Raw genomic sequence first — 12,079 nt, forward strand, 5'->3', positions numbered from 1 at the left:
TGCCTCTTCTCCTGCTGCCTATACACCATTCCAGTCTTAACCCACTCATCGTGGCCCAGCCCAAGCCCACCTGGTGCTTTGCACGTGCTGTTAGGGGAAGCTCCCCACCCCCGCCCCTTACAGTCAATTTTAGAACCAGCTCAGGTGTAAAGGATAAGGTGAAAACCTGAGCATCTGTTCTTCAGTTTATTTGTTCGGCTTCACGGAAACCGCCAGCGTATCGACAGAAGAAAAACGCAGAATAGTGACTATTGGCCAGTCTCGAATCCGCGTAAGGGGCAAAACTTTAATGAGGGAGGGAAAAGTGCGTTTTGTGTGTGTCTCCACGCCCCACGTGCCCTCACTTCCCCACAGAGCACGTCGCCTCGCGGTAACACTGGCCGGTGCCTCCGTCCCTCCGGCGAGCGCGGCTTCGAGAGGACTAGACTGCCACGGCACGATTCCCCGCTCCCCGCCCCGGACCCGCTCTCTCTCCTTAAATCCAGCAACCCCAAGTATAATCTCGGCTCGCCCGTGGAGCGTGCCCCTCCCCCTTCCCGTAGCTGCTAGGGAAGCAGGGCCAGACGCTACCCCAGGATTTCGACCCCTGCCCAGGCCGCCAGGTGCGCCGGAAGCAACTTCCACCTGGATGCCCTCGGCCTCCCGTGCTGGCCGGTCCCCGGGAGGGGCGGAGCTCGGCCCGCCCCGCCTCGCCGTAAGCTGACCTTGTGGCAGCCGGGCGGGGGCCGGGACGGGGAGAGAAGGGGAGGAGTAAGGAGAGGAGGAAAGTGGAGCCCCGCGGGCCGGAGGGAGGAAGAAAAGGGAAGGGGCGGAGGCGACGGGCACAGTGTACCGGCGCGCGGGGGAGCCTCAGCCCGTGGTGCGTCCAGGAGCCGGAGTCCTCCCTGCACAGAGCCGCCCGCCGGGACCGTCCCGAGCGGCGACACCCCGGGCGTCCCGGCCGGGGAGCCGGCGCAGCGGCGGCCCCGGGACTCGGCGGCAAGCGCTGCGGGAGGGATGGTGGCGGCGGGGCGCGGGCCAGCGCAGCCGCCCCCGCCTCCAGCCAGGCCGCGGCCCCCGGCCCCCCGCCCCCGCGCCCCGGCCGCACGTCCCCGCGGAGTCCGCCGCCCGCGCCGCAGCTGAGCCGGGCGCCCCACCATGCCGCGGGCCCCCGCGCCCCTGTACGCCTGCCTCCTCGGGCTCTGCACGCTCGTGCCCCGGCTCCCAGGTAAGCCGTGCCGCTGGCGGTGCAAAGAAACTTTGTGGCGCACGGAGCCGCCCTTGGCGTCTCGGAGGGGCAGGGCCCCGGGCCGTTGTCTGAAGGTGAGAGGCATCCTCGGGGCACTCCCAGGTGGCGAGCCGCTGGGGACGGCCCGGTGGGGGGCTTCCGAACTGCGTGCGCCACCCCGCGCGCGGCCCGCCGCAGCCCCGCAGGGCGGTCGTCGGCCTCCGGTCCCCTCCCGGGCGAGGAGGAGCCTTCCTGAGTAAACAGCCCTGCCCGTCTGCTGACCCAGCCCGCGAGCGCCCGCGCCCATTGCGCGGGGAGGGCCGCCGCCAGCCCCGCGTCGGGATCTGGGTTCTGCACTCCCGGCACAAAGCGGCCCTTGTGGCCGGCCGGGGACGGCCGGGCTGCTGGAGGCGACGAGTGATGCCACCGGTACCCTGGTCCCGGGGAGACGAAGGGCAGCTGGAGGCGCGTGATCCGGAGTCTTCGCTGGAGCCAAAGCGTGGGGGCCAGGGCTACTACTCCCGAGGGCTAGTCTCCTGGAACCGCTGGTGTTCAGGCCCTCGTAGCGAATCCTAGGGTTTCACCGCGCCTAGGCCAGCCGCGTTCCTTTAAAGATGTAACCCCCTCTTTCCTCCCCCAAGCCCTCGCATACCCGAGGGGAGACCCGCGTCCCAAACCACAGCCCCACCTGGGAACCAAGCCCCAGCTGGAACCTCCCAGTCTGATTCCTTCTGCCAGGCTTTATCCCGGAGTTTACAAACACCCCGAGCAGCACACTCCCTTAATTCTGGAGGATTGATTCTGGAACGGAGGGCAGGGGGTGTGCAGTTGCACTCGCGCGATACTGCCCGGGGTCGGCGGCTGCGTGAGGAGCCCTCAGTTACCTGCTTTAAGTTTTCGGAGTTGGGAGGGGGCTGGATGTGGCAGTTGGGAGGCCACAGCGGAGGGATGCTCTGTTGGGCGCTGGGGCTGCCGGGCAGATGAGCTACCGCCATCCCATCCCCCCTCCCCCAAACGCAGGAAGCTCCAAACTTTCTCCTTTCCCCGTAGGAGATAATTGTGTTGGGGTGCTCGATTCACTTTCAAGCCCGAGATTTTTGATTGCTCTCGTGAAGCAAATGTCTGGCTGCGAGGGAGGGAAGGACTGTCCCCTGCCGTGTCTCATTTACATGAAGGCAGTGGAGGTTTCTGTCTGAGAGAGAGGAGAGGTCTAGGCAAACAAAAACTTTCTTCAAGGCCTAATTCAAACTTATTACTGTAGCAGGTTTCTTTTTTCACTCCAGAGCTTGGGGTAGATCACCGGTTTCCAAACACCCATCTGGCAACCAGTGCCCATTGCTGATGTTTTCATGGGTCCCCAGGGAAAGGCAAAGAGAAGGATGTATCCTGTGTCACACACAGGAGTATATCATTGCCAACAGCCCCCTGCTTCCCAAGGACTGTCCTTTAATTTGAAATTATGTCTTTTTTATTTTTGGTGGGAAAACTTTTTAATAATTTGTAATGATAATAGAGAGTGGTTTTCATTTTGAGCAAAAGAAAAAGTCTGGCAGTCCTATATACATTTTACCTTCTCTTTTTGTTTTCTTTTTAAATCATAATGATCCTAATAATCTGTGAAATCCAAGTTTGGGGACTGCTGAAGGAGATGACTTCTTAGTTTCCTTACAGTTTGACATTCTGATTCTAGTAAAACCTTAAATACTTCCAGTTGCAAATAATTCTTTCAATACATTATTTTCCATTTGCGTTGTGATTTCTGTTTTTCAAAGTTTGTATACATCTTTCATCTGTGTGTTTAATCCAGCATGAAATAGACTTCTAATTTAAGGGGGCTCACTTCAAACAAGTCCCTGGCAGGCTGACAGCCCCCATCCCAGGGTTATCTGCTCTCCTTATTATCCCCTTGCCGAGGGCCTCCAGACAGGACCCGAAGATGTGGCCTTCCCACATAACCAGGGAAGGGTTTCTCTGGGGTGAGGCCCTTGATCTTTGCTAAGAAGGAGGGAGGAGTGTGGCATTGATCGGGCTGTGGAACTGGAGTCACGTTTGCTATCATTGTTTATTAAAAGGAAAAAAATCAAATGTTCTTCTGGTGAATGTCCTGCATGCTAGAATGCTGGAAATCCTAGGAGAGCCCTTTATCCTATTTACTGCACTCCTCTTGGCAGCACTCCCTCCCCCCATGATTCCGTGGTCTACGCTGGGGCTGTTGGAATTTGGCCTTGGGTTTGCAGCCCTCCTCAGGTAACCAGGCAAAGGTTCAGAAATGCAAACAGGGGGTTTGGTGTGTCGGCTGCTGTTTACCCTAGGTATTTACACTTTAGCGCCATCATCCTTGAATTAGGGGGACTTTCAATAAAGGGGATTGAGGCAGAAGAGGGCAGGGCCTAATTAGCTCTAATTAGTATTCCTCTCCTGCTTGTTCTCCATGCTTATTTAGCTACTGAGGCAACGGAGAATTAAAATATCTAAGTAGTTGGCAGAAGGCCCTTTGTGCCTGCCTACCCTGGTAACTACTTTTTCTCCTCCAGCCAGCTCATGGAAACATTCTGAGAAGTTTTAACATCGTGTGGGACGATTACACAGTACTTAAACGATGGTGCCCCTTTCACGTGGCGGTGTGCAGCTGTGTTAATGGGGTGGGGTCGCTTCACAGGTATTATCAGTTGGTCGGGGCGGGGTGGAGGGCTGTGGTGTGTTTTCTTTCTTTCTAGTTGGAATGGGATTAATGGCCTTTCTAAATGTAAAGGAACACTTGATTTACAGGTGCCCATTTGTTGGTGAGGCTGCTGCTTCTGTTGAACGCAGGGTTTGGTTACTGGGCCACGTGGTGAAAAGTTTGCTCCCAGACAGGCCTTGACACCTCCCCTGTGGCGGATGCTTGAAGCAGGGCTGTAGAGTGCCCCTCCCCTGCTCCAGGCTAGTTCCCTACCCCACTGCCCCCCAGAGTTTTTCAGAGATGGTTGCTTGTCTCTTGTAGAGTTATTCTCAACTCTCGCTCAGAGTGACCCTGTTAAAACTCAAGTTAGATCGTGTCGCTCTGCTTCAAACCCTCCAGTGGCTTCCGGAAGTCCTGCCAGTGTCCTGCCAGACTCTCCATGAACGCCCCCTGCCCCCCGTGCCTCTCACCACTTCCCCTCATGCACTTCAGTCCAGCACCGAGGGCCTCGTTGTCTTCAAGCTCAGCTGCAGGCCTTCCCTCTGCCTGGAATGCTCTCCCTGCAGGCGGGCTGCCTCCACCCCCGCTCCCACACCCCCCAGCCTTTTCTCAGTGTCTCCAGCTCAGCCAGAGCTGCAGCCTCCTGCCCCACGTTCTTCCTGTCTCCTTGCCTTCCTCGATCTTTCTCCCTAGCACTTATCACCATCTAATGTACTTCCTTATCTGGATTATCGTCCATCCTCTCTTCTGAGCATTGTGCCCCTCACCAGGACGTAAGCTCCGTGAGGGCAGGGAGCTTTGTCCGTTCTGTTTGACACTGTATCCTCTGTGCCTCGACCAGTGCCTGACTCATACTTGTTGAATGAATGGATGAACACGAGTCTTGGTACTGTGTGTGTGTGTTGGAGGCGGAGTGTCCCATCCTCACCTCCTTGCCTCCTCCTCCAACTAGCTTTGAGGTCAGGGACTATGCCTGTAACTTATTAGGAGGAAACATTCATCGTGTGAGGGAGAGAACTCATTTGAGTGTGTCAAGATTTTTTGAGCTGGAATCTATGAGAGAGGCCATTTAGTCCACCCCTGGAATTGTTTGCAGGTAGATGCTGAGGCCAGGAAAGGTTAAGTGACTTGTAGCCAATAAGTGACAGAACAAGTACTTGGATCTTTCGTGCCAGGAAAGCCTTTTCCTCAGCCCATGACTCCAGCCCAAATGTCCCGTCCTCTGTGAAGCCTTGTCTGCATCCCTCAGATGGAGCAGAGTTGGCCTCTCCTTCCCTTGCTCTCATAGCATATTCTGTCTGTTAGAGAGACTGGGGGCTGCCTCATCTGCTACGTGGTGAATTGCCGGGTCTCACTTACCTTTAGGTCCCTGATACGGACACAATGATTGGTACTCAGTTGAGTCCTCCCCGGCCGGCCACTCCTACCATGGTTTCAATGACCTTAAAACCCTCAACTTCCTAAACATGTAAAAACAATTTTAGTTACAGAAAAATTGAGAAGGTGGTATAGAGAGTTCCCGTATGCCCCACTTCCCGTTTTGCCTATTATTTACATCTTGCATTCATATGGCATATTTGTTACAATTAATGAACCACATCAATATGTTATTATTAACGAAAGTCCAGGGCTCCTTAGTTGCGGCATGTGGGATCTAGCTCCCTGACCAGGGATCGAATCCACATCCCCTGCGTTGGAAGGCAGATTCTTAACCACTGTGCCACCAGGGAAGTCCCCAGTTGTCTTTTTAAAAATAAATTTTTGAATAGGTAATATATTCACATACTTTTTAAAAGCATAACAAGAGTAGGGTGAGAGATCTTTTTTCCATTCTTGTTGCCCGTTAGTCTGGGACATTGCCCACACCCCCTTCCCTGCACAGACCATCCCTGTCAGTTTCTTATGGATCCATAGTGTTTTCTGTACATTTATTACAAATCTCCCTCCCCCAGTTTTATTGAAAGGCGGCACTAAACACACTGTTCTGTGCCTTGCCTTTTCTGTTAACTTAGCGACAAGTATATCCGAGTGGGCTTCATATCAGTATGCAGGGAATAGGGAGCATGCACATTCTGTTTTAAAGCCACGTAGTATTCTAGGATTTGAATTGGTGTTTTAAAAAAACCAAGTCACATCTGTAAAGCCGACATTGTCGCGTGTTTTTGCAGATGTCTGCTGTTCAGAAAGACAGTAAAGATATAAACAAGACAGATCCTTCCTAGGGCGTATTTACACTTCATGGTAACATCTTTAGACTGATGACTCTTTAATTGCTAGAATCAGCACTGGAAAGACTTTGTCACACGTGGGGATTGTGGTTCAGGGCATGGGAAGAGGCACTCCAGTGCCTTACCACTTTTTTCCCCCACCCCAAACAAGAATAATGAAATGTTTTTATTTTCTGTTGTCTTGAAAACAATGAGTAAAATGTAATTCGGGATTGTGTTTCTCTCACCTAGCTGGAGGAGGGTGCGGGCAGGAAGGGATGGATTAGGAGAAACATTTCACGCATCTTGAAGGCAGAATCGGCCGGACATGGTGGCTGCCTGGATATGACTGTTGACAGGCAAGGATGAGTCAATGAGTTTGGGAAGGAGACAGTGTTTTCAGATGATGGTTTGCAGTAAACCCCTGGCTTCAGAGACATTAAGGGCTGCAGGCAGCTGACATTGAGCTGGAATGGTCACTGTGCAAACAGTAACCAAGAAAAGTTGTGGCCACTGTCTGGGCCGCTAGCATCTATTACCATGACCTAGACGCAACACTCTGACATTTGTGAACTGCAGCTGTTTAACGTTTTTTTCATTGCTTCCTTCCTTTCAAAATGCTATTGGTGCCAAGTGACTCATCCAGCCAAATCTAAGCTTACTGAAATATTAATAGGTGGAAAGAGGAGAGATGCCAGAGGGAGTAAGGCTGGCACCGTGGCTCATATCAGCACACAGTCTGTGCTTCTGGTTCCCTGAGTTCCTGGCTGCTACCTGGTCCCTGGCAGACTGTGAGCTCCTGGGGAGCAAGGCCTGGGTCATTCATCTCTGTATCTCTAGCATCCCCTAGTCCGGTGCTTGGCGTTTGGGACATGCTTAGAACAGGGTTTCTTGAATTTTAATGTGTCCCAACAGCAACCTAGTTTTGTTTTTATATTTAAAATAAATTCTTAATTTTTATACAATTGTAAAAGGTTACTTTCCATTTACAGTTACTACAGATGATAGCAATGTGATTTTAGAGGAATCATTTTGAGTGCAGGGAAACTACTTTACTATTGCATGTGAATATGTAAGAGTAACAGAAACAATTAAGGATGACAAATATTTTATAGTTGTTCAGTATGTTTTCCTACCAGATGCCTGTCACATCCTTGGAGCCTCTTCAGGATTACGTCCAAGGTCTTTGGGGCTGACAAAGCAGACGACCAGAGCCCAGTCTGATATGGGTCAGAACAGAGGAGCCCTTAATGCTGTGAACCTGGACCCCGACCCAAGGTCCCAGAGCTCAGTGATGAGGCCCTGCTATTTAGAAAGCGGTGTTTGTGAATTTATGTTGATTAGGGCAGAGACATAAATGAGACATCCAATCTCAAATTCCTTTCTGACTGAGGGCCTGTTGGACTTCTCTCCTCCAGAGGACCCTGGAGCTCACTGGTCACATGGCCTGCGTCTGGGATGGTGCAGGGATCCCCAGGCAGGTACCCTACGTGGGCACTTGCCGACCAGTGCCCCTTCTGTGTTTTTTTGTTTTTTTTTTGTGGTATGCGGGCCTGTCACTGTTGTGGCCTCTCCCGCTGCAGAGCACAGGCTCCGGACGGGCCGCTCCGCGGCATGTGGGATCTTCCCGGACCGGGGCACGAACCTGTGTCCCCTGCATTGGCAGGCGGACTTTCAACCACTGTGCCACCAGGGAAGCCCCAGTGCCCCTTCCGACCGCTTACTTGTAGACTGGGCTCCTTCTTTCAAGTCACTCTTGTTTTCTCATGTTTTCAACTGTAAAATGAGGTGACTTGACGAGCTTATGCTAAAGCATTTCTAGCTCCAGGGTTCTGCAGTTCCATTATTTTTATAGAAATGATTTTATACATCAAAGCAAATGACATGCCACAAGGGCCTGAGTATGTATTTGATAAGGTTGAGGAGAGCAGAAGAAAAGTCACTTTCATTCTAGTTTTGATTTTTTTTCACCCCCTCAGGTAGTGGTTTCTGACAGGTAAGGAGTTTTTTTTTTTTTTCAGTTATCCACATCTATTTATTTAATGTCAATACTTCAAGCTAAGTATTCTGGGGAATATCTTTTTTTTAAATTGAAGTATAGTTGATTTACAATGTTGTGTTTATTTCTGCTGTACAGCAAAGCGATTCCAGTAAGGAGATTAGACCAAAACATGGAACTGGCATTTTGAAACTTTTCCTGCCATCATTCTCTTTTTTAAAAGGCTTTTTAATTTTATTATATTTTGTTTTATTTATTATCCCTCCCCTCCCCCCTTATCCCTCGGTAACTATAAGTTTATTTTCTACATCTGTAACTCTATTTCTGTTTTGTAGATAAGTTCATTTGTAGCCTTTTTTTAGATTCCACATATAAGCGATATCATATGATATTTGTCTTTCTCTGTCTGACTTACTTTACTCAGTATGACAATCTCTAGGACCATCCATGTTGCTGCTGCAAATGGCATTATTTAAAAGGTGTTTTAAAAAGTATCTATCTGAACGTCTCCAAGTGAGTGGATTCATTTTACAATGAGAAAGGGGGTTGTCAAGGCGGGCAGGAGGCAGGCAAGCCCAACTTCCCCCGTGGGCTGGATTCTAAGACCTTCTTGGTGAGTGTTTGGGACCCGGAAAAGACTCTACCTCCTGAAATGAGGCGTGCATGGTGGTTGGTCCCAGCTTGTTTCTTCTGGAAAATGTGTTCTGAGTCCATTACTGCACCCAGGAGGTCCTGCTGTAGGCCTGGCAGTGAGATTGTGGTCCCCCAGCTCCAGGGGTATGAGGCAGGGGTCCCAACAGGGCGATGGCTGGTGGGGAGGGTTCAGGTTGGGGTCTCTGGCTGGGGAAAACCATCATTCTTGCCCTCTGTGGGCTCCCAAAGCTGCCCTGCCTTTCCTCCTAGCACCTCAGGTTCCATCCCAGCTGCCATTATTATCCCAAATGGTATTTGTTCCCTCTAGTGTGGGGTGACACGGTGCAGCTTCCTGCGTCACCCACTTGCTGAGGATTTTCACTGCTAGTGACAAAGAAGAAGCAGACAGTTAAAATGAGCAAATTAGGGAAATGTTACAGTTTTAAGATGTCTTACAACCAATATTGTTATGTTGTTTTGTGGAGCTAGGGAATAGTCTCCGCCTCCCGGTGTTTTCTCTTCCACTCTCTCTTGTTAATCTCATTGACTCTTTATTTTCCCCTTTATGGTCTGAGCCCTTCTTCCTAGGGCTGGTGGCCCTGGGCTTTTCTTTTTTCTATTTATCTGCTGTGCCCCTGGGCAATAGCCAGAAGAGACCCAGTGGGTCTGTTAGTGCTGTGAGGACCAAATAAAGTTATTTCTATTTCAGAGAAAAACCAACCAGTTCTGCTCTTGGTCAAAAGAAATCTGTCAGGGATGTTTCAGAAAGGAAGAAAAAGAACTGGATGCTAAGTTTCACCAAGAATGTCTTTGCTGTTGGGGGTGGGAGCTGGAGGTGGGGTAGAGTGAGGTAGGGAGGTAGGTGAGGAGAGGGGACAAGGGCTTTAACCTCAGTACCACAGTGGAGCCTGCCTCGGGAGGCCCCTCCCCAGATGAACGGCACAGGGATGGGGTGGAGGAGGTACTGGCCTGGGCTTGAAATGAGTGACTTTTATAGCAATATAGAAGTTTCCTTCTAATCTTAGTTTCTGATTTTATTTAAAAATCAGGGATGGATTTTGAATTTGATCAAATGCCTTTTTTTTTTTTTTTTTGCGGTACGCAAGCATGTGGGATCTTCCTGGACCGGGGCACGAACCCGTGTCCCCTGCATCGGCAGGCGGCCGCTCAGTCACTGCGCCACCAGGGATGCCCCTCAAATGCCTTTTTATTACCTCCTGAGGTGGTATGTTTTTTTCTTACTTGACCTACTAGTAGATATATTGAATTAATGGATTTCCCATATCTTAAGCTGACATTGTATTCCTGGAATGTATTCTTCTTTAAGGGCTGTGCTGGCTTCTTTTGGTACACTGTGGATTTGGTGTGACAGTACCTGATTCAGGATTTTCTTATGCCTGAAGAAGATCGATCGGTTTTTTTTTTTTTTGCCTTTTTGTACTATTTTTGTCATTTTGGCTGGACTAAGTGTAAAGGGGCCTTGTTCCCCCTCAATGAGGCAGGACCTGCTGTGTTACTGGAGAAGGCAGTGGGAACTAAGTGGGTACAGGAGAAGGAATGGGAGTTGCTAACACAAGTGTGCACGTGGTGGGTGCTTCGAAAACTGTCCGTCTTTAGCTTTGGCCAGTGAGCCTTCACCTGCAGTTAGCACAGGGGCCTTGCACCCCTCAGCCTCGCGGAGGTCCCCTGGTAAAAAAAAAAGGAAGTGACTCCTCCTCCCGCCCCATTCAAAAGCCTCATTAATAGAGATTACGGCCAGAAACTAATTGGTGCATCTTTATCTTTCTTTGAAGGTCTCAACATATGCACTAGTGGAAGTGCCACCTCTTGTGAAGAATGTCTGCTAATCCACCCAAAATGTGCCTGGTGCTCCAAAGAGGTATGTGTGTGGGGGAGGGGAGGAGTGCTGTGAGGGGTGGGGGAGGGGTGGGAGAGGGGTGGGGGGGGGCATGGGCTGCACCACAGCACGCAAGTTGACTGTGCAGATTCTGCGAATTGCCTCTTCCTCTTTCTCCCAAGGCGATGACGAAAAGAAAAGCTACATTTTTATAAGTTGGGTCTCTAGGTAGTGTTGAATGGTTTAATCCTGTTTTGGGGAAGCAAGGTCTTCTTCCCTTTTGTGGGGGAACCAGTTATGACTCTTGTATAGTTTTCTGCAGTTTGGTAAAAGACCTGAGCTTGTGAAGTGAGTCTGTTGCATAACAATTTAAAACATGCCTGGGTGGGTGGCCTGTTGGTGGACGCCAGTCATTGTGGAGTGGCTTATCTGAGGATGAATAATATGAACTGGCCTCTGTGAAATGATTTTATTTGAAGACAATGGCTGCTGTTTCTTCAAACCCTGTAGGAAGGGATGTAAGTTTGGGGTGGTGATAGGCGTATTGCTATCGTAAAGCAATACAAATACCAGTGCTTGGTGGGCTCATCAGGAAATATTCAATTTCTAACCCTCCTGTCTTGGGGGAAATTTCTGGGTCACTTTTCTAAACTTGTTGGAACCATGGAGCACAAACCCTCTCTGCACTAGTACACCGTTAAAGGTATTCTTAAAAGAACCCAAGGTTCGCCATTTGGGCTGCCTCAGCCTCTGCAGTTCAATGTGCGTGCCTGTCAGGAGGACCAAGGATGGCTCCTGGGAGGCCAGACCTCATCGCCATGATGCAACTGCAGAAGTCTAGGGACTCCTTTAGCCTCTGATGGCTGAGAACAATCGTGTGGGGACCCCCTACTAGATGCCACACATTTCGTATATCGTGTGTCTAATCCGCACGACAGCTCTGTCGGGTGGGTGGCAGTACACCCGTTTTACTGATGAAAATCTCAGTCTCAGAGAGGGGAAGTGACTGTTTCAAGGCCACACCATGTTCCAAAGTTAGGGTTTCAGTCTGGCTTCCTGGACTTCTGAGCCCAGCCTCTCTCTTCTAGGCTACACTGCCTATTCCATGTGACTATTCTAGAATTTTTTCTAGTAGAGAGTAAGATTACTAAACAAGCTACTTTGAGAGAGGACTCTTCCCAACATATGAACCCCTCGTATTTGTGCTTAATTGTACTGTCTTTGTTATCAACTTTCTTTAAAACCTTTCACTGGTTCCTTATGACCTGCATGACAAATCCAAGTTCTGTAGCCCCTGCCTGCCTCCCCACCTTCATCCCTTGCTTGCCCGCAACACTTTAGCCCCAGGGAATGGCTCGAAGGTCCCCAGAGAGTCCTGACTGATGTACACCCTCATGGTTTTCCCTGTGCTGCTGCTTCTCCTGCAGGGCCTTCCCGGCTTTCCCCTCCTTTCCCTGACCAGCACCTTGTCTTCAGTTTTCAAGAGTTCAAGGGCTTCCCTGGTGGCGCAGTGGTTAAGAATCTGCCTGCCAAT

The 12,079-nt window shown here is 50.6% G+C and overlaps 1 protein-coding gene across 1 annotated transcript in view; it reads left to right on the plus strand.

Moving 5' to 3' along the window:
* The first annotated feature begins 1,092 nt into the window (after positions 1-1,092).
* The window catches only part of ITGB5 (integrin subunit beta 5), a 111,828-nt gene continuing 100,841 nt past the window's right edge, over positions 1,093-12,079 (plus strand). Inside the window, exons 1-2 of the mRNA XM_065876736.1 lie at positions 1,093-1,207; positions 10,502-10,587. Coding sequence (XP_065732808.1) covers positions 1,138-1,207; positions 10,502-10,587 — 156 coding nt within the window. The 5' untranslated portion in view covers positions 1,093-1,137. The remainder of the gene's footprint in view (positions 1,208-10,501; positions 10,588-12,079) is intronic.

Source organism: Phocoena phocoena, chromosome 4 (assembly GCF_963924675.1).
Source record: "Phocoena phocoena chromosome 4, mPhoPho1.1, whole genome shotgun sequence".
NCBI classification, from domain to species: domain Eukaryota; kingdom Metazoa; phylum Chordata; class Mammalia; order Artiodactyla; family Phocoenidae; genus Phocoena; species Phocoena phocoena.